At 39.8% G+C, this 23,160-nt stretch overlaps 2 protein-coding genes across 2 annotated transcripts; both read left to right on the top strand.

The window, feature by feature from the left end:
- The first annotated feature begins 256 nt into the window (after positions 1 to 256).
- LOC135476388 (peroxidase-like) lies at positions 257 to 11,215 on the top strand. The gene is made up of 13 exons (XM_064756394.1): positions 257 to 313; positions 686 to 969; positions 1,228 to 1,357; positions 2,989 to 3,191; positions 3,689 to 3,868; positions 4,722 to 4,791; positions 5,099 to 5,214; positions 6,115 to 6,216; positions 6,676 to 6,786; positions 7,118 to 7,808; positions 8,466 to 8,635; positions 8,906 to 9,008; positions 9,751 to 11,215. The coding sequence occupies exons 2-13, from the start codon at positions 687 to 689 to the stop codon at positions 10,052 to 10,054; spliced, it is 2,463 nt and encodes an 820-aa protein (XP_064612464.1). The 5' UTR covers positions 257 to 313; position 686; the 3' UTR covers positions 10,055 to 11,215.
- A 4,685-nt stretch (positions 11,216 to 15,900) lies between these two features.
- LOC135476387 (uncharacterized) lies at positions 15,901 to 21,512 on the top strand. The gene is made up of 2 exons (XM_064756393.1): positions 15,901 to 15,926; positions 16,260 to 21,512. The coding sequence occupies exon 2, from the start codon at positions 16,264 to 16,266 to the stop codon at positions 19,423 to 19,425; it is 3,162 nt and encodes a 1,053-aa protein (XP_064612463.1). The 5' UTR covers positions 15,901 to 15,926; positions 16,260 to 16,263; the 3' UTR covers positions 19,426 to 21,512.
- Positions 21,513 to 23,160: the final 1,648 nt, after the last annotated feature.

The following is a 23,160-nucleotide window of genomic DNA, read 5'->3' as shown; positions in this document are numbered from 1 at the left end:
TCTGTGCATATGAACCGGACACAGGTGGCATCTAGTAATATCCATAGATACAAACGACTCACTCATACCTGCGGGCTGTTAAGGTGGGCGAACCCATGGTTCCGGGTACAGTTATGTTGCCCAATTAAAACGTCGCTTACAGCCACAGATATAGCGTTCCCGGATTTGGCGTGTGACGTCACATTCCAGCACTCTTACCTGTTGTCTGCAAAGCGTATAAATGCACGTGCGAGTCGGTGTTCATCTTCAGTATCATTCAGACAAGCAGGGATCTCTGTATACAAGCATTGTAAAACTACCACATCTGGAGGAGGTAGGTTACAAGTTTTGTAGTAATATACACATTTATATATGTAGGGATGCATATTCGGTAAAGTCCAAAATAGTAATAGTGACTTAATTTTCCCATTCTGGAAGTTACTGCCTAACAAGTTTTACATTTCTGCCAATTTAAGTAAAAGTCCTTTTTTTTCTAAAAGTTCAAATACTCTGTTACTTTGTTTCGTTGTTGTGAGATAAATAACAATCAAGTTAATATTACCAGTCTTAAGGGCTGAAGTCTCATGAGCTTATGCCATTGAATATTTGATGTAAAGGAATCTAAACTCTTTAATGAATTCTTCAATTCATCAATCAGTCAATCGATCAATCCATCCACTCATCATTTGTTATTGTTGATTTCCAGAATGAATCGGAACTTGTGCGTGACAATTGCAGTCGCGCTGCTGGCGTGTGCAGCCAGCAGTCAAGGCGTCGCTAACAAAGTGTCACGTTTTTCCGTGACGCGTTTGGAGGAAGCTGCCAAAAGCATCTCACAACTCCCGGTGCTTAATAAGATTGCCGGGGGACCTAATCTTGAGACACCTGGGCGAGCGGCTCTTGAGAAGTCCATCACTCCTAACTTTCTTAAATCTATTGAATCCGTCCAGAGTAAAGCTGCACAGGAGTTTCAAAGGGCTTTGGTAGAAGGTAAGTTTAATTTCTGACTGGATAGGGACTTGCTCAGAAAGGAAACTGTTTCCTACTAAACGGCGAAAGTAAGCCATAAATGTTAAAGTCTACCTATGTTAGAAAAAACCCTATGTCTCGAAAATGAAATAAAACGATGTTAGTTTGATAGTAGACGCCATCTTTATTACAAACATTAAAATTCAGGCATGGTTGTCATTGTTGTTTTTCTTTTCCTTTAAAGGAATACTATACTGAATTACGTTTGTTATTTTGCAGACAGCAAAACCAGTAAAGCCGCCCAGGAATCTACGGCATTCGGTCCTCACCTGTTGGTCAATTCCGAAGCTCAGGAGATCGCACAGGCCGGAGAAGCATTCCTCCAGGCCAGCGCCACAGCTGCCAAGCGGTGAGTATATGTAGCAATCCGTTAGTCGCTTAGTCAATTAAACTTGGGCAGGACAACCCAGTTGGATTTTGAACAAACCTTCTTTCATACCTAATCACCAGATCAATTTCTGGTGAAATGTTCCGTGAAATAGTATTTATAAATTGAATATATTCACGTGCAACTTTATTAAACGCCAATGCTAATCCCTCTACATTTTTAAGTATTAATATGATTTTTAAACACTTTGTAAAGTGTTACATATTCCTAATACTTAAGATAGGTTTAACCTAGCATTATAAATGCGTTGCATACCCTGTCGCTGCGAAACTGTTATGAATTTAAAGTTGCATGTCACATTTCAGTTTTTTGTGACATTTACACGCATTCCTGTTATTTAAGAATTTGTTTTAATGGTTAAGGAACACTCAAAAACTTATCTTAATTTTAACAGAAAGTCTCTTGTCTAAGTGATGCTAGAATGTATTCTGTTATAACACATGTAGAGAGTAGCATTCAGGAAAGCTTAACTTATATGGCACTGGTCAACATTAAGTAAAAGAATGTTTAGTTTATATGGCACTGGTCAACATTAAGTAGAAGAATGCTTAGCTTATATGGCACTGGTCAACATTAAGTAGAAGAATTCTTAGCTTATATGGCACTGGTCAACATTAAATAGAAGAATGCTTAGCTTATATGGCACTGGTCAATATTCAGCAGAAGAATGCTTAGCTTATATGGCACTGGTCAACATTAAGTAGAAGAATATTTCGCTTATATGGCACTGGTCAACATTAAGTAGAAGAATGCATAGCTTATATGGCACTGGTCAATATTCAGTAGAAGAATGTTTAGCTTATATGGCACTGGTCAACATTGAGTAGAAGAATGCTTACCTTATATGACACTGGTCAACACTAAGCAGAAGAATGTTTCGCTTATATGGCACTGGTCAACATTAAGTAGAAGAATGCTTAGCTTATATGGTACTGGCCAACACTGAGTAGAAGAATGCTTAGTTTATATGGCACTGGCCAACATTAAGTAGAAGAATGCTTAGCTTATATGGCACTGGTCAACATTAAGTAGAAGAATGTTTAGCTTATATGGCACTGGTCAACATTAAGTAGAAGAATGCTTAGCTTATATGGCACTGGTCAACACTGAGTAGAAGAATGCTTAGTTTATATGGCACTGGTCAACATTAAGTAGAAGAATGTTTAGCTTATATGGCACTGGTCAACATTAAGTAGAAGAATGCTTAGCTTATATGGCACTGGTCAACATTAAGTAGAAGAATGCTTAGCTTATATGGCACTGGTCAATATTCAGTAGAAGAATGCTTAGTTTATATGGCACTGGTCAACATTGAGTAGGAGAATACTTAGCTTATATGGCAATGGTCAACATTGAGTAGAAGAATTTTTAGCTTATATGGCACTGGTCAACATTAAGTAGAAGAAAATGGGCAAACTACATGTACACTGCTCTTTGTCAGATATGGATAATAAAGCCCGTAACTTAAAGCTCGTAACTTAAAGCCCGTAACTTAAAGCCGTCATCACCATTAATATTATTTACATATCCACCTTCGTTACGTGCATAGTACAGCACCATACTGATTTGCTTATTAAATTTTGTATTTCCAGACTTAATGTGAACGGTGAAGGGTTGAAAGGGTTGAGATCATTTCGGCCCGTGCTAAAAAGATGTCCATTCAATGTAGCTATCAAGTGTGACGCAAACTCCAAATATCGAACAATTGATGGCTCTTGTAATAATTTGGCCAATCCTATCTGGGGGAGGGCCAATACACCCTTTGACAGGTTTTTGGTGCCCCAATATGACGATGGTGAGTAAGAGCTATACCATACATCGACAAAATGTGGTTAGATCTAATATACATACTTAGAACCTAAGTACCTGTTTTAGCAAATACTAGCAAGTCTCCAAAGCAAGATCTATTAACACCAAAAAATTTTTAATTTTAACAGTCGTCCTGCATGGTTAAAGATGTAACTAAATGAAAAGAATTTAAGTATTCCATGTTTAAACTACGGTTTTCCGAATTTCAAAAAAAATTTAACTCTGCTTTTGAATAAGCTTATCTTTTGGTTTAAACGCTGGGAAAGTTAATTGGAATATGTCAGGAAGAAATTGTTTACCATGTACTGAGGGACAGATATCAGGTATAGTGTCACAATAAAACAAGTTATAGCATTTTCGCAAAAGGCGCCTGTTTATTTGCTAACCATAGATGTATATAAAGCGAGTGACGAAAAGTCGGGTTGAAAATATGTTATCCCCAAACTAAATGGTTGATTGATCCTTCTTTTTTTTTAATTACAGGGATTCAGACGCCCAGAAGCAAGGCCGTTTCCGGCAAGCCTCTTCCGAATGCTCGTGTACTCAGCACAGAGGTGCACAAGAAAAGCACAGTAGCTAATTTGCACCCAGATATCACCCACTTGACAATGGAATTCGGCCAGCTTATCAGCCATGATGTAAACCAAAATACATTGTCGTCAGGTAAGAAAACTGATGACCTCCACCTCCCTTTCCCCAAGAATATTTCCTGTTCATAACGCTACTCAAGTTGTGGGAGAAACCATAAACTGGGGCCGTTTTCATGAGGCCTACTTAGTGTTAGGTCTATCTTTAAGTGCATTTTATATCTGTACAACACACGCAGTCATGGTAGTTAATGGCTTACTTAGCTAAGTGAGCCTCATGAAACCAACCCCTGAACTTAGAGGAAACCATCTGGAACAGTACTGGCACCATATGTCAAAATACTTACCGTATATAGCAGGTGAACAGGTATAAATGAACTGTCGAATATCCTGGTCGTATATAGGGGTCGTCTAATAAAACCCGAACAGAATTCCATAAAACATAACATGCGCGAACTGACAAGAGGCATGTGACCATTTACCAACTATCACACTGTCGTCGCTGTGCTGGTTTTATTTTTCATGCTGTAGTCGTCCGTGTAAGATGAAAACAAAATCATTGATTTTGCAACTGGAGCATCTCTTTAAAAACTATGCAGTGTAAAAAGAGTGGAACAGAAGGGGTAGTTGGTCAGTTTAAAATATACTTGCATCTTCCGATCTACTTGCTACAATACGGACAAATATTCATGGTAATAAGCCGCCATCATATATTCTTCTAGTGAAATATTCTTGAATTCTAAATGTAAATAAAAGTATATATCGCCAGTTACAACTTCCTGACATACTAGCTCCTGTAAGCCTATACATAAAATAAGATATTAGATATTTTCACCCAGATACGATTTTGCCTCCAGGCACAAAGTATTTTATTTTATTTTTTTTGATTTATCTTGCTTTTTAAAGCTTTCAAATGTTGCATATTACAGGTTATAACCGAATACGTCTGTCATGCTGCAAGGCTGATGGTAGCGTCGACAACAGCCCATTCAAAAAAAGGTAAGATACACGAATAAAACCTAGTGCTCTTCATTTTGGAGAATTAAAATACAGAAAAACCCATCACTTACAGAGACCCGTTAACTAGCTTAGAGTGCCACATTATCGATTTTTAGGTTGATTTAAATGATTTTTTCTTATTCTTAATTTATCACAAAAGTGGACTTTTGTTGTGTGTGTAGTTAATCAACAATCCATTAAATAAATTTATTTATTACCATAGTTAAAGTTGTTCTGTCGAATCGGTTATTTTCCGATACAACTTTAAGCTGTATTTACAGAGTGGTTATGTATTTTATTTTTATAGACTGGGTTGTTTTCCAATCGAACTGCCTAAGAACGATCCTTTCTTCGGAAAGCACGGGAGAACATGCATGAATTTCGTCAGGGCTTCAGCAACCCCAGACATCAACTGTGATTTAGGTAAGATTTTCATGGCCAGTAATATTTTAATTGGGAATCAAAAATTTCACAGATTCAAAGTATATATTGTTGTTATTATTCTTTCACACAGAAGACATCATATAAATCTGCATTTTAGTGATCATCAGTGAAAGTTCTCAAATTATACATTTATCAATTTAAGCACGCTTTAGAGAATTGCGGGCTGAAAGGGATTTGCTACTGAATCTTTTGTTATTAATATTATGGCAAGACACACGTTGATATTATGGCAAGACACACGTTGATATTATGGCAAGACACACATTGATATTATGGCAAGACACACATTGATATAATGGCAAGACACACGTTGATATTATGGCAAGACACACATTGATATTATGGCAAGACACACATTGATATTATGGCAAGACACACATTGATATTATGGCAAGACACACGTTGATATTATGGCAAGACACACATTGATATTATGGCAAGACACACGTTGATATTATGGCAAGACACACATTGATATTATGGCAAGGCACACGTTGATATTATGGCAAGACACACATTGATATTATGGCAAGACACACATTGATATAATGGCAAGACACACGTTGATATTATGGCAAGACACACATTGATCTTATGGCAAGACACACGTTGATATTATGGCTAGACACACATTGATATTATGGCAAGACACACGTTGAATTGGAAACTTTTTATCTGTACATCTGCATGCAGAAAATTTTAAATTTAAAACAATAAAGCTTTGATAGTTAACGGCTGAAAGCAATTACGTCCTTCTAACCTGTCAAGAAATACTTACCAGTTTGAAAACAGGAGTTCTTTGGCAACTTTGGGATAATCTTTTATCTAATTATTTTTCTCAACCAGTCAGTGGCTTAAGTTTCTTAATTTGCCTCACAGGTTTCCGAGAGCAGCTGAACCAGGTAACACATTACATCGATGCCTCCACAGTGTACGGAAGTGACACAAAAACCATGAATGACGTCAGACTAAAGAGAGATGGTAAGAGATCAGCCAATCGTTTAGCAAACAACAAATCATATTTATGATATAACGGTAAAAGGCTAAGAATCACCTATTGTATTGACCAAGAATCGTTGGGAAACAAAGTACTTGTGTGATACCGTTTTAGAAAACTATTTTCATTGTTTGATGTCTAATATAATTGTTGATATAAAACGCTGAAGTGTGCCGGTATACGGTCATGTACTAAGTGTGCCGGTATACGGTCATGTACTAAGTGTGCCGGTATACGGTCATGTACTAAGTGTGCCGGTATACGGTCATGTACTAAGTGTGCCGGTATACGGTCATGTACTAAGAAGATCATAAATCATATATATATTAATAAATATGAAATTGGTTTGTGGTTTTAAATGTTTTATTAGTCAGTCCATTCTAATATGTCAGTCCCCGAGGTAGTCTTTCAAACATGTTGTCAATGCATGTTTTCTCTCCCAGGTCTTCTCAAGGTTACACCAAGCTCTAATGGAGATCTACCTCTTCAGAATCCCTCAGCTACGGGGACAGCAGGTTGCCGCAGCTCGGGATCGCAACATTGCTTCAAAGCAGGTAACTGTTCATACATAAACACATTTACAGGATATTTAACGTTTCCTTGTCTGGTAGTAAATAAATGCATATACTTTCCTAATTAAAATAAAAAAACTATAAAACAAGAAATTCAAAGGATTCACACAAAGAGAAGCTGTCAACAGTTTCAGTTACAAGGAAAAGATGCATGGAACATTATATTTTACTACAGCCCTCCCCCCACCTCCCTGCCTCCCCCCCCCCAAATGACCACCACATTATATCTGAAAAAGTTTCGAATATGCTGTTAAGCAACAAAGAAATAAATAAGTAGCTAAAATGCTGAGTAACATAATCTGTTGTTTTTAAGGTGACGTTCGTGCCAACCAGCAACCTGGCCTGATGACATTACACACGATCTTCCTGAGAGAGCACAACCGCATCGCGAAAGAACTGAAGACCCTGAATCCTTCATGGAACGATGAGCGCCTGTTCCAGGAAGCCAGAAAGATCGTTGGCGCCGAGATCCAACACGTGACTTACAACGAGTATCTGCCAACGATTTTAGGAAACACTTTCGCATCTAGATTTGGCTTCGCTGCTCAGCCCAAGGGAACGTACTTTACGGGTTACAACCCTGCCTTCAACCCTGCCATTCGTAACGGATTTGCCGCCGCGGGTTACCGTTTTGGCCACAGCACCGTCAGAGATCACGTGGCTGCAGGAAACCTCTTTAAAGACCACTTCCTGAATCCATCACTAATGTACCAGAGCTCTAAGGGACCTTCCTTCCTGGTCAAGGATCTGTACACCCATAACCAACAGACAACAGACAACCTCATGACCACACAGCTCACCAATCATCTTTTCGAGAGGGCTCCCGGAACCGGCATTGATCTCGCCGCCACCAACATTCAGCGAGGACGTGACCACGGCATTGGCAGCTATAATATCTGGAGACTCTGGTGCAAACTGACTCCCGCCGCTTCCTTCAAAGCCGGTCCTGGAGGACTAATCGACCATAGCTCTGCTGTTGCCGCTCTTTTGGAAAGCGTATACAGGTATGACTGGCTTTTATTACAAATATAATTAAAGGCATGCTACATAGAGAGTAAAACCAGAGAATCGTGAAAGAGCTGACAAATGCTCACACGTAACCGTTGAAACACGAACTTTTGTCAGTTTATCAGGGCTTATTTTGTTCATGTAAGTAATAGCATCTTTCACGTTCCCTTAGCACACATCATGGCTTAAGCAGAATTATGTAAAAATAATGCGATGTTAGTTGTAATTTATTGGACGTCACTGGTGTAGATTTATCCAAAATGCTGCATTGTCATCACATTTAACATACAGTAACATTAGACCAATGCGAAGACTTACTGTGTGTTTCTTAATAACTGTGCAGCAATAAGCATGGAACACACCAATCATGTGTACGAGCTTATGGTAAAATGTACAATATTATAACAGTTTACAAAATATTGTAAACTGTTATTGTAAATAAATTTTCAATGTTTTTCTTCTCGGATGATATGTCTATTTTGGTTTATTCATCCAGGAAGTCTTTTCATGGCAAGTCAGGATTTTCCGACAACTAAATGGGTATCAATTTTTTTACTCATCTGGTTGATTTAGCTGAGGCCTGATGCTCCTAAAACATGAGCTAGGCGGAATTCAGAGACAAGAGACTTAACTTGTGTGTTCTTACTCTTCAGCCACCCTGATGACATCGACTTGTGGACAGGAATCGTCACTGAGACCCCCTTAGAGGGCCGCGCTGTGGGACCAACAGGAGCTTGTCTGATTGGACGACAGTTCTGGGTACTGAAACACGCTGATAGGTTCTACTATGAAACCAACGATGCTGCAGCAAAATTCAAAATCGGTAAGTTGGAGAAAATATTAAAATTTTTGAAACTTAAAGAGAACTGTAGAAAGGTATTTGGTTGGAATGATAGTTGTATAGAAATTGTATGGACAATGATTGCCCAAGTTCCAGAGATAAAAAAAGCCATTTCTGTGAGGTTTGAAAACAGTTCCATTTCTGGCTTGTCAAATCTTTCTTGTGCTCAATTTAAAGACCATTCCACTCTGAGAGCAGGTCTCATTAAAAAAGGGTTGTGGTTTTTACGTTTTTTGTTCAATCGTTTTGCAGAACAACTTAACGAGATCCGGAAGACAAGCCTGGCCAGGATTATCTGTGATAACACCGAAATCACCTCTCTTCCCAGAGATGTCTTGGAGGAGTTGTCCTCCAGGTGAGTGTCAGAGATGATGTCGTATCGTTTGGAAGTGTGCAGAATGGCATATACATTGTGACAGTGCTAAGGGTGATACTGATTTAGGAGTGCGCAATGCTAACAAATACAACAATGGGTATTTACGCTATTGATAAAAACCATTTTACAAAATATTTCGGTTTATAATTTCATTTAAAGCTCTCTTGAAACAGACTAAAATGCATGCAAACTAATCGCCGCTTATCTTGTGATAACCTAGGGTTCAGTGGTATCGAACATGTTAAAGTTAATTTTCGTCTGGAGTTTTTCACGTCGGATGACATTGCCGCTTTACCTCCTCAATTAACTGTGTCCTCCTTCATAGTACAGTTCCACGGACTAAATATGAAAGCTAGGCACATGTACCAGAAATTATAGTTTTCATTTAAAATTTTACTACCAGACAAGTTTTGCAGCATGTTAGATATTTCAGATGCCTATACATAGATTTAGATACGATGTAGTCGAGAGTGATTTAAAATTCTTAAAAGATGATGACTGTGTGCATCGTTCTCCCTTTTACATTAAACCATAACATTCATTATCATAAATATTTGTCTGTGCGATAGCAAGCAAATCGTCATAATTTATTTATTTATCTGATTAGTTATCTACAACCATCTGCAGGTTAAATCGTCAAAATAATTAATAATTTGCATGTCTGTATTAAGCTGAAGAGCTACGTTGTTTTATTAAATTTATTTTTTTTACATCTTAACAGCAATCCCAACGTCAAGTGCTCAAGCTTACCCGAAGTAGATCTGAACCAGTGGTCTGACTGTGTTGATGGCGGATGGTCGTCGTGGAGTGTATACTCAAAGTGTGTCGCGGGGTCCCGAACGAGGACACGCAAGTGCACGAACCCACCTAGGAACGCCTGTGGGAAAACTTGCCCTGGCTCCGGAAAACAACTGGACTTCAAGGGCTGTGGCGGCGGCATAGACTTTCCTTTCGGGTTTCCAGGATTGCCAAAACCTTTCCCGGGGCCAATCTTCAGCGATCCCCGTCGCGCAGAGCCGCTATGAGATGGAATTTATTTTTGTGATTGACAGGCAATAGGATCTCATGACATATGTATAGTCGTTTTTTTTTGTCCCCAGATTTATACAGCGTGTAACAATGTGATATTTTCGTGAAGATCTGATATTTTAATTACGACAGTGCGTGTGTCACTACGAACTTAATGGGTTTGTTAATAATAACCCTCACCATAATTATTGATAATAATTGTGTCAAAAGACTTGTGCACTCTTAATCCAGCAAGGCCCTAACGCCATCAATTTCTAATTTTAACAGACAAATCAAAACGGTGTGATTTCAAGAACAGATTTTTGGCTAGTCTAATTTAGTCCACATCAGCTGTAAGTTTACGCTTACTATTGCTTTGAAGCCTTCTTATCTACGCGTAACTTATCTTCTTTTCACACACCATTACGATGACCCCCCCCCCCCCTTATACATTCCAATATACGCGACTTTCACATTCAGTTTCTTGACGCTATTGTATATGATATTATTATATTCTCTTAAAGGTTTTTATGTAACAGTTTGTGTAATTATACTTTTGATGTCCAAACATTAGTTTCATTTTCCCTTTTTGTTTCGTTCAAAGCTAAATATGGACAGTTTACAATCTAGAATGTGCATCGTTATTGTAATATTTTGTGGGGAACAACTGTGATATGAAACTAAATGACAAACTAAATTAGCAGATAATTAAATATGTTGTCTGGAATGTTCAGATAGTTAGTTATAATCTAAGATAATACTGGGAATTTGTTATCGGATGAGGAACAAATATCTCCACAGCGCCCAGTTACAATAACATGTGTTGAAAGTATGCAAGGCTTACAGTTAAAAATTATTCACTTTGAATTACTGTAAAAGCGTTTTAATCTTTCAGCCACTGACACACCTGATGTATGTTTGAATAATTACAAAGGGCCTGTTTCTGTGACAAAGCTCACGATTATACTGAACAGAACTATTTTCAAAGAGATATGACGATAATTTAAATATTATTCATGTCTATGTCATGTAAAAACAATCCCGGGTTATGTTTATATTTTACAATCTTTTTAACATAAAAATTGGACTTTTATTTATGAAGACAGGGGTTTTACCTGGGGCAGTTTTACACATGTGCCATATTTATTTTGTCCATAATAAAATCGTATTCTTTATTACGGCAAAAGTTTTTCTTCTTTTTATTGTGATATGTGATATGTATCCCGGAATGATATAATATCAGAATCTGTTCAGTGTTATGAATGGAGGACAGAAAGAGGGCAAAACAAACATCAACATAAGTATCCTGATGAATGGCGATGGATCGAGGTGTGTAATCTGGTGTTCATTACCACATTTGTGATGACGCGTGTTTGGCAAATTTGTTACTTCATGTAATGCTATTAAACAATGGTCAGCCCAGGTTGGACCCGAGCCACCATCACTCGGGAAAGCGTTTTATTTAAATTTATTTCATCGCCCAGCCCCCACCCCCCTCCCACACACACCACGCCACCAACACCCACCCACCCCGCCACCCCACTAGCATCTAATAAGTGCACAAGATTAACGAGAACTGAATGAGTCAGTAAGAAATTGTATAACTGAACCTTTCAGCGTGACCAAAGCACGTAATTAAGCTGTATTGTTTTTTATGAACTTGGGGTGTCTAAAATTGTACCTATAGCTCACGTTTTATCAATTTATGTCATGAGCGCGGACAATGACAGTGATCAGTTATAAATCATTGTGTCGTCACACATACGCAGGTAACTTGTGCAAAACGAACTAACATGCACATATTAAAAATGTTACTAACGACCCAGCCCACTTTCTCTTCATTCATCCTACAACTGATTATACAGAATGTGTAAAAACACGTACAGTGGTATAGGTTCGTGTGACATAATACCTTATTAAGTTCATTATTATGTGAATATTAATAATCGACGTTATTAACACGTTAAGGGATTACTTTTCATACAGCGGTCCGTTATACGTGCACCATATCTGATTAAAAATCAGCTTTAATCAGGTGATGGACATTCCGACACCCGTTATACCTAACAGTATCTAGCAAATCATTTACATATTTATCAGGCTTTAATAATTTAAACATGATATCAAATCTAATGCTCACACCCAAAGTTAATTTTGAACTAATTTTGAAAAAAAAAATCAGAGCTATATTTTGCTTTCGCTTGTGATACGGCTAATAATATATATACATTAATACATATTATACCGCGAGATCTCCTGACGTTTGGTAATGAATTGGTCTGCACATTGGTTATAAAAACTTTATCGGATTCCGGTATATAGCCCAGTCGACACCTGTCTTAGATACATGGCAGGTATATAATGTTAACAACGGCTGAACATTTTCAGGTAAGGGGATCTAAACATTTTCAGTAATTCTGGACCAGTGACGTTTAATAAATCGTAAGTAATATATGTGTGTTTTTAGGGGATCGGCCCTCTGGGCGATACCCTCTTGAAAGTGTTAGCATTATTAGGGGTGCTAACAGCTTGCTGGGAACCCTATTGTTATTGTTAGGTTGTAATCAAATTCTCCAAAGAATATATTCCTCTGTCGGTAGTAATCTGAAAATATAGGTGGTAAGTAAGTCAAAAAGTTATAGATGGAGACTAAAAATGAACTACGAGGGTCACGTGGTTTGTCTCCATGTTGGTTTATAAAACTCCTTAATGTACTGAACTTTCATATACTGGGCATATTTGTATTGTGTTTTCAGGGTATTATTGCCCGATAACATTGCAGGTTGAATGAGATAAATTATAGTTATCTGGGTCATGCGGTTTGGCGGCCATATTGTAGTGTGATGTACGACTGAAAACATCTTCTCCCCGAGAACTGCCCACCGTAATCTCTTGCAATTTAGGATATGATAAGGTGCAGAAAGTATGTTGAAAATCATCTTAATCAGGTAATTACAGATCAATGAAAATGTGACGTAAGAGGTCAAATTAAAAATGAAGACATTTGAACAAGAGAAAATTGTTTTCCGGAATTCACCAGCTATGTGTAACCATCTGGCAACCATCACTCCGTCCTGGCTCATGTAAATGTTTAAACAATAGCAGTTTAGACACCATGAGTTCAGCGGAGTAAGTTGTAAAAAAAAAAAAAAAAGCTATTTTAATTGGAACTCATTTATCGTCTTGTGAGTTCAAGTCCAGCCCATGGTGGCTTCCTCTCCGGCCAAACGTGGGAAGGCTTTCCACCAAAAAGCGGATGATCATGACTTTCCCCGGGCTCTGGCCGATTTCTCCCACCATAATTCTGGCCGCAGTGGCTTAAGTGAGATATTGTTGAGTACAGGGTAAAACATCAATCAGATAAGTCAAATAAATAAGCACTGATCATCTTGAATTATCATTTTGCTGATTCAAAGCTTGATACCGCGACTGAGTAAACATTTACGAGGGAAATACTCATGTTTATTATGTGACATGATTTCCTCTCAGGCTGGAGGGACCATGATTGTTGTTTCTTTGTGTGCTGAAAAGAATACAATCCCCAGTAGAGGGTGCTTTGAATATAAACATTGAAAGTAGTCCCTGTTATCAGAGGATGCATATACGAACCATCCTATACGGAAAAATATATAATGCCTCTGTATCAGTATGTTAACGACCATAGCTATGTGATAAATTACCAGTTTGTCAACATAACGTTATTAGGCCTACAAAGGCAGGAATAAACGACACCGGTAAACCACTCAGCTTACAACCGAATTACTTTATTCGCCGAGATTTTCCCATTATTGCGTATAATGGGAAATAATAGTACAATAATTTATTTTCTGTATTATACCACGATGTTAAGTCACTAGATTTAGTCAGGTGATTATGACAACTAATGACGTCACGAGATTAGGTCACGACGCTCGATCACCCGATTGTAACAAGAGAGTTTTGACCTCTGCAAAGTTCGTTGTATGTATGATGTAATAGGTATAACTTGTCCAGCCTAAACATATAGCGGTACTCTCTCCAGGACAGGCCGTTGTCACCATTACGTTATACGCTCAGTAGAAAGACACCCGGCTTATCCGATACAAGTGCACAGTGAGGCAATTAATGTTAGCTAATGAACACTCGGCACGAGCCAAAATCCACGATGAAAGAGTATAAATGTTCTAATTCTAAACTCTCGGTTAGAGTTTGTTTAGAAAGAAACCCATGTTTGATAAGAATGAACAGTGACGCAAGCAGTGTTAGACAATGTACAAGCCAAAAGCTTTGACAAAAAAGTACAAATGTTAACATAATAAGCTACATAGGTTGTACCCTCTGCTGAAAGACACCCGGTTTTCCAGTACCCATTTACCATCACCGAATCAATGTTAGACAATGTACGAGGCAAAAGACTTGAGGGAAATGGGGTGACGGTATTTACATCAGTATATCTAACACAGAAGCAGAAGTTGACCCTACTGTTCACAAGAAATTCAGGGCCAAAGAACTCTACACACAAAACGGAATGTTATACTGCATTTATTTATTTACTTGATTTTACGCCCTACTCAAGAATATTACACTTATACGACGGCGGCCAACATTGTGACGAGAGCAGGGGTAAGCTCAGAGCCCAGGGGGGGAAAGCTACGACAATCCTTAGACCTTCTCATGAGTTACCGTGGGATGCTATACACAAAACCTGTTCATAGGGAAAAAAGTCTCAAGATAAATATACCTTAACGTAATACGAGTCTCTATTGTGTCAAAACATAATAATTAAAAATTAAAAATAGTACGAAAAATTGATGAATGGGTTAAGTGGTCGAAACACAATGTCAAGTGCGTTTCCTTGCAACACAATAATGCAACGACTAACTAAGATGTGTATTTGGGTCCATTAAACGAACAACCTCATACTTGTTGTTTCCAGTCTACACTGTTCTTCCTTTACTTCACAAAACCTCCTGCCAGTAACAAATACATAATTCCTTGCCTCATACTCAACTGGTTGTTTCCAGTCTACACTGCTCTTCCTTTTATTCACAATACCTCCTGCCACTAACAGACGCATAATTCCTGGCCCCTTACCGCAAGTTAGACCCTGCCAACACCAGTTTTGTCTTTGATCACTTTCATGCAAATAATTTTCTATATTAGATCACAAGCCCGTCAATTAAATCACAAGCCCTTCAGTTGGATCACAAGCCCATTAGTTTGATCACAAACCCTTTAATTTGATCGAGAATACGGCGATATGGTCCCAAGTCCAACAATTTTATCACAAGCACAACAACTTTATCACAAACCCGTCAATTTAATCGCAAGCAGAACGATTTGATCAAATGTCCAATGAACACAAGTCAAGATTTACAGCAGAAATACTGTAACACATTTATGAACTTAAGCCCTTTAATGAACGGATAATGAACGGAATTGTTTCCAAATGTGATTTTACGATATGACTGTTAATACACCGTGTTCAAATGAGATTTTATTTATTTATTTGAATATTTTTAAAGCCATACTCAAGAAGTTTGCGCTTATTCGTTGGCGTTCAAAGTGCAGAGTGGCTGGGATAAACCACAGGCCTTTGGGAAGTTGCTGACGAATACCCGACGTACAGATATGCACACAATATTGGTGGAAGACCAGTGATCTGCAATAAACGTTAGACTGCACCAACGGTCACAGCAGAGTTATCGACCCTTATTGTGACAGATCCCTCAGGACCACTGACAGCAGGGCTATCAACAAATTCCCTGTCACAGGTCGTACCTCGTGTGACCTATCGATCGACACCTTAACCAGTCCGACACGGCCGCTCTCTCCAGCTGTGGATTCAGGATGTAGCTGTAGATACTGTCCATGTTGGGTTTAACCTAACCCCTTACTCGTTTAAATCTGGTTTGGCGCTAGTACTACCGATGTTACGATCAACCATAATTTTATATAGGCTACATTCAAATGTACTACGGATTTGTCGATCAGCCATAATCCTTCATGGGCTACATTCAAATGTTGTTTTCTGATTTGGTGTCAAAACGATGGAGGGCGAGTTAGATAGATATCAATCATTCATTTAATGAGCTGTGCTTTAGTGATTGGCTGTAATACTGTCTATGTAACGTCAATCATTTACCAATTCAAATGTGGTTTTCTGATATAGCTCTAGTACTGCCGATGAATTATGTCCCGACACTGTCTCCACATTCATTTAAAATGTGCGTTTTGTTTCAGAATAATGCGGACCCTTACGTACGTTTTTGGTGTGGTGTTTTTCTTCTGCCTGTGGGCTCCGGGATCCTTAGGATGGTTGTACGATGCACACTATTGGAGATTCGGATTTCCTGGTGGATGGCATGGTGTACAGCTTTATGATACACAACAACAACATCAGTATCAACAGACAAGAGAGCAGACCTCACAACCTCAATCAGGAACCGCAACAGTCAATCAGAACAGCTTTGTAGGCGATCCCTTGCTTCGAACTGGTATCGCAGGCTATGCTCATCCTAGGTCCCATTTTGAGTCTGGAAATAATCCTTCAGCAGCTGCTAAGCAGGGAGGACAAGAGTCCTTGACTCAGAATCAGAGAGGAAACGGCGCGACTCAACAGTGGGGACAAGAGCCGTTGACTCAGAATCAGAGAGGAAGGGCCGCGACTCAGCAATGGAGAGCACAGCTTTTGTCTCAGAGAGGAAACGCCGCAGCTTTTAAAAAGCAGACAGGCGAGACACGTGGTTGGCAAAATCGGCAACCGAACGTGGGTGAACCACCAGTGAAATCACGCGAAGGAAAGTTTGATTTCAGAGCAAGATCAGGACAGGTGTTAACGTTGTCTTCAAGTACAGGACAGAGGATTGAATTTGTGGCAAAGCCTGGTATGACGATTGAACTTGTGGGTAGAAGTATACCAGGGACTAAGTCACAAACCCTTGGGAGTGCTACTTCTGGCGTTGGTCAAACTGGGCAGGTATCTGACGTCAGGGCTGGTCGAGGAACTGAGAAACCTGGACTTGCCGTTGATAGAGGAAGCCAACAGGGACAGTGGTATGCATTAGCCGCTAAGCACACACCGAAGAATAAAGTGGCTTTCTATCATGGAAGTACGACCACTAGTCAACGTGATCAGGGAACTGCGACAGCTTTCGGAAATGGAAGAACAGGTCAGGGGGCATATCGCGGGTCAGGGTCAGGTCGATCTGAAGTGAAAAGTTACCCAGCTGACGCGCAGCCTGAAATAGGGGCACGTAATAGTATTGGAATTAGGTCCCGCGCAAACTCGGCCACACAACGTGAACAACGGCTAGATATGGCTGTGGCACTGGCACAAGGCATAGGTTTTTCTAAACAACCTGAACAAAGCACACGTTTCATGAGACAGCCTGAACAAGGCGCTGCTTTTCTGACACAACGTGAACAAGGTACAGGTTTTGTTGGACAGCCTGAACAAGGCACACGTTTTGCTAGGCCGCCTGAACAAAATACTGGTCCTCCTGGACAGCCTGAACAAGGTGCTGGTATTCCCAGAAGGCGTGCCCAAAGCATAGGTCCTGTCCGACAAAGTGAGCAAGGCACAGACCTCGCAAGACAAAACAGACAAGGCACACAAATGAATCCACACGAGCTAGGTACAATCTTTGATGGACGTCGCGATACTGGTACAAACTCAAACTTTGCGAAACAGCGTGGACGTGAAGAGACGGTTCTTGTAGTACAGCGTGAACAAAGTTCTACAGGACAGCGTGACGTTCAACCAAATACTACACAAAGTACAAGGGAAGCGTCACAATCAAGACAGGGATTTAATCTACCCACTCAAGCCGTAGAGGTCCTGCTTGAACCTCTCCCACCATTTGGCTTTCCCATATTCACGAATCTTATCCAGGCCCTAAAAAGTGCACCAGGAATTAAGTTTGCTTCGCAAGGTGGACAAATAACTGCGTCAGGTAGTCAACGTGCACAAGGAATTGATCTTGTTCCCCAAGGTGGGCAAATAACTGCGTCAGGTAGTCAACGTGCACAAGGAATTGATCTTGTTCCCCAAGGTGGGCAAATAACTGCGTCAGGTAGTCAACGTGCACAAGGAATTGATCTTGTTCCCCAAAATGGACAAATAACTAAGTCCAGTAGTCAACTTGGTTCAGCAAATGAGCTCGCTCCGCAAGGTGGACTAATAACTGATGTAGGCGGTCAACCTGCACAAGGACAAACGACTGAGTCAGCTGATCAGCCTGCACAAGGACAAATAACGGAGTCAGCTGGTCAGCCTGCACATGGACAAACGACTCAGTCAATTGGTCAGCCAGTACAAGCACATTCAACTGAGTCTCTTGTTCAACCTGCACGAGGACAAATAACGGAGTCAGCTGGTCAACCTACACAAGAACAAATAACTGAGTTAGCTGGCCGGCCTGCACAACGACAAATAACTGAGTCTGCTGGTCAGCCTGCACAAGGACAAATAACAGAGTCAATTGGTCAACCTGCGCTGGGACAAATAACTGAGTCAGTTGGTCAACCTACACAAGGACAACCAGTTGAGTCAGCTGGTCAGCCTGCACAAGGACAAATAACGCAGTCAGTTGGTCATCCTCCACCAGGAATTCAGTTTACTCCGCAAGGTGGAAAAATAACTCAACGTGCACAAGGATTTGAGGGAACTCAACTTTTACAGGTATCTCAGACAGACACACAGCGTGGACAGGGATCTCAAACAGACGCACAAAGTGGACATAGATCTCAGACAGACACACAACGCGGGCAGGGATCTCAGACATACACACAACGTGGACAGGGATCTCAAACAGACGCACAAAGTGGACCGCAATTTCAGACGGAAAAACAACGTAAACGGACAATCAAGAGAGCCATTCAACACGGTCAAAGATCTCGCATGGCCACTCAGTCCAGGCAGGGACCCCTGAGAATCTCTCATCGTGAACAGGGTTTCATGTCAAAGGCTCAGAGTGGTCAGGGCGTCGAATATGGTACTGGTCGTGGATCACAACAAAGACAAGGGCTTAGGCAGCTCAGGCCTGCAGTGATACAAGGAATCCGCCAAGCAGACCAGCGTTTCAGACAAATGGTAACTGATACAGGAGCGCCGCAAACTACGCAACATAGTGAGGAACTGGCAACAAACAATCCTCACGGAGTCGAATCAATGACGTCACCTGTAAATCGAGCTATCGAAATTGAGGCGGCCCCGTCCGGACAAGTGTTACCCCGCCCCCCAGTGACTCCATATCCACAACAGGCAGTGCAGCCTCGGCGCGGGTTCCCACTGCAGCAAAGATTCCCACCACAAACGGATTCGTCTGTTCCACTGGCGGCTTTCGTGAAACAGCATTCCAAGAAGGTAAGGATTTTAATAAAAAGAACAAATGAGATCTATTTTTGATCTAAATATACGACGATTTTTAATAAATATTCGGTAAACATTGGTCAAGATTTGACATAAATGTCAACGTCAAGATTTACTTGGAGAAAGGATATAGTAAAAGGTGTAGAGGGTAAACCTGGATCACCAACAAAAGAGTGACAGCTGGTAATTGGTCACGGGTAAACGCTGAAGTACAGTAGCCAAAGGGCCATTTCATAAAGTGTTGTGGGGCAGGTCTGTATCGTTTACGGACCCCCACAGACGTAAAATCAGTTCATTTACAAGCCCTAATATATTCAAAGACCGTATCACAAATTATGCCAGACAGTAGCATACCGTCTCGGTCCAAACCGCACCCATCTCCCCAAATACATGTTTTTGTCGTTCATTTTAGCGTTTAGTAAGCAGTTTCTAAATAACAAATATCAGGGTCAGTGCAAAATTCATTAGGGAAGCCGAAGGTTTATGGGAATGAGAGGACGGGATCTCACCTGACAACGACTAAGATTGATTAAATCTTATGACATATTTCTCTCTCTGAATTAATTACAGCTGAAGAACTTAAATTTTACTCCTTCGTCTTTCTCGCATACAAGGGATGTTTTTTCTATTTTCTTTTATAAAATACAGTAAAATTGTTGAAACGCCTTGTGGTTTCTTTGAGGTCCGCGATAACTAGGTCAGCACTGCTTTCATTTTAGAAGCCAGTGATACAAAACTGAAGCATAAAATCCAGAGACAGTCGAATGCCTATTTAAACAGAGTCGTTGAAGCTCCTTGTTAATGATATAATACGCCTAGTGCATCAACAGTTCAAGCAGTGGAAGGAATATTCTTCCAGAATGTCCAATTTCCAGAAAAATTATATTTATGACTTGGGCCTTCATCACCCTAGTCCACAACTTTCATCTGCCACATTCTACTGCTTAAACTATTATACGGAAAATGCCTTCAACGTTAGAGAGCGAGAGTCACCTTGCTCTCAGTAATGGAGATGTGCTGAAGCTGTATCAAGATTAAGTTTCACTAAACTTTTACTGGGTTAAAAAAATCTAAAAAAAAAAAAAATTAATGCCGGTTTAAGATACTTCGATTGGTAGTCTTTCCGTGGACATAAACATTAGTCAGGTGCTGTCTTTCACTTTAACTGACGTTTTCCATATTTGCAAAAAAATCTACATTTTAAACTGTCATAAAACTCATTTTCTCGACAGCTGTGAGTGATAGCGTGCATTATGGTAACGTAGATGCTAAGCTTGCATTCGTAATGCAAAAAATGGAGACCCTTGTCATGAATATGTACCACATATGAAACTCATTTTAACAGTAAGGTCTGCTTACACCAGCCGATTACCTCCCTTGAACTGCCCATCTTGGCCCTCCCTCTTTTCCGTTTATTACAGATATTTAAAGAGCTGTGGCATATCTATTCTTTTCTTCAGACCAGAGACAAGATTTAAAAAGACGGAAGGATGTATTCGGTCCACACTTTGTGTCTAATGCGCAGGCGCGTGAGATAGCCATGACTGGAGCCGTTTTCGAGAAAGCCAGCTCCAGTCTTGTCAGAGAATAAGAAGTGTATATTTATAGAGAAACATGTGAAACCTTCTGAATGAAGGATCACACGATTCAAAATTTACCTAATAATTCTTATGCAGGTATCGAAGACAAAATATTAAACTTGCCATACTTATTCAAGAATTCTTTGCCATATGCGTTGTGTAGCTCTACTGGTTAAACAAGCTGCAGTTTTATTGTTTAACTTACATGTGTATATATTGTTAGTTGTTTTTAAGTATTAGACACCTAACATCTGTAGAGTTTGTCTTTGTCACACTTTGAGGTTTTATAGTGGGCGGACACATCATGTGAATAACTGTGATAACATATTAATAAAAAGCACTTCCAGCCTAACTAAAGTTGGAATCGAAAACCTACTTTCATTTCCTGCTAAAGAGTTCGTGGAATGCAAGCCTGATAACACCGTCTACCTGTAGTCCTATGCAGTGGCATTTGTATACGCCCTAGACCAATCCCTGGGCTGTTTTAACATGGTCTCTTATTTCTATTGTAAAACCTTTTTATATGAACCTTGGTAAGAGAAATAAAGCATTATTATAATTAATTTTATTATTATTATTATTATTAATCATCATCATCATCATCATCATCATTACATATTTGCCTATATCAACATAATTGGAACAGTGGTCAAATAAAAAAAAATAAAACCCCAGAATTTAAAAACTGTTTTAGAGTGCTTTTTTATAGTTAATGCCGTAAGTGGGAAGATGTACCAGCAACCTGCGGATGATCGTGGGTTTCCTCCGGGCTACGTCCGGTGTCCAACCACCATAATCCTGCCCGATGTCGTATAAGAGAAATATTCTTGAGTACGGCGTAAACACCAATCAAATATATCAGTAAAATATATTTATAGTTTTTTTACTATATTTTTCTGAATATTCCATTTATTATAATTTTTCTGGCCCATTTGTATAATTGATATGACCAGTAAGGTCGGTACAGTGATCGATCCTTTACCCCCCCCCCCCCCCCCCCAATTTGCATGCCGTCTAAAGCCATGGAGTTTGTCGGGCATCTGCTAAAGATAGGTGGTAATAATGGAGAAGAAAATATAAAATTTAGGTCAAAATCACATGAAAGATCATCAAATTTTTTTCTTTTGACTTCTTCATCAGCAGAAAAGGATAATTGAAAATGCTGTCACATGTGTTGCATCCTCATGTATAACATTATTACGCAAAGACAAGGCGTAACAAGAGGTGGTCTCAAATACCCACCATGCAAAGATTATTTTCAAGTGTGTTTTTCTCTGCAAAGAAAAATCTAAAAAGATATGGAAGACCACATTAACAACCAAATTTTGCACTTTTCAATCTGAACCTTATCTAATCTTTTTATTTTCTTCACCTGTAAAGCTAACAAAATTGGGAATGAGGTTAAAACCCGGTAGAATGAGTAATTCATTTATTTTTCATTCAAGTTTACCATTTGAACCTCTATATATGCTGTGAACTCAAACGTCCACGGGTTTCCCCCGAGCTCTGGCCATTTCCCTCCCACCATAATGCTGGCCGCCGACGTATAATTGAAATATGCTTGAGTACGGCGTAAAACAGTGATCAAATAAATAAGTAAATAAATCAAACGCCAATAATTCTCAGAGATCCTTAATGATAGCAACTGACCACCGATATTATTTTCGCACCGTCCATTATTTTCGCACCGTCCATTATTTTCGCTCCGCCCATTATTTTCGCTCCGCCCATTATTTTCTTCGCCAGTTTAAATCTACGACAGCCAGACTCCGTGACTCTGAGGACCATGCGTAAAATAAGCGCCCAGCTGGCCTCGGACCCCCCATTAATTTTCCATAAGTTGTAATGGGGGTCTGTGTCCAGCTGCCCTGTCCATTCCGAGCCATGATTGAGTGTGACGTCACTTACACATACAGGGCGATAGATGGGTCGTGTAACAACCTTCAGAACCCTTTGTGGCGAAAAGCCAACACGCCCTACGAGAGATTCTTACCCCCGGAGTATGGCGATGGTGGGTGTATAGCTCTTGTTCCGCGTCAAACTGAGGTCAGATGCTGCAGTCGCTGACAATACTGATTTGTCCAAATCAAACCTTCCCCAAAACGAATTCTTACTTCCGTATTCTTTTAGATGTGAAACATAGGCACCTGCCATTGTTATGTGACGTATTTCCCTTTGTAACATTACTGTT

The sequence above is a fragment of the Liolophura sinensis genome, chromosome 10 (assembly GCF_032854445.1).
Source record: "Liolophura sinensis isolate JHLJ2023 chromosome 10, CUHK_Ljap_v2, whole genome shotgun sequence".
Taxonomy (NCBI): Eukaryota; Metazoa; Mollusca; class Polyplacophora; order Chitonida; family Chitonidae; genus Liolophura; species Liolophura sinensis.
Note: the sequence above shows the minus strand (reverse complement) of the source record. Positions and strands in the feature narration are given on the sequence as shown.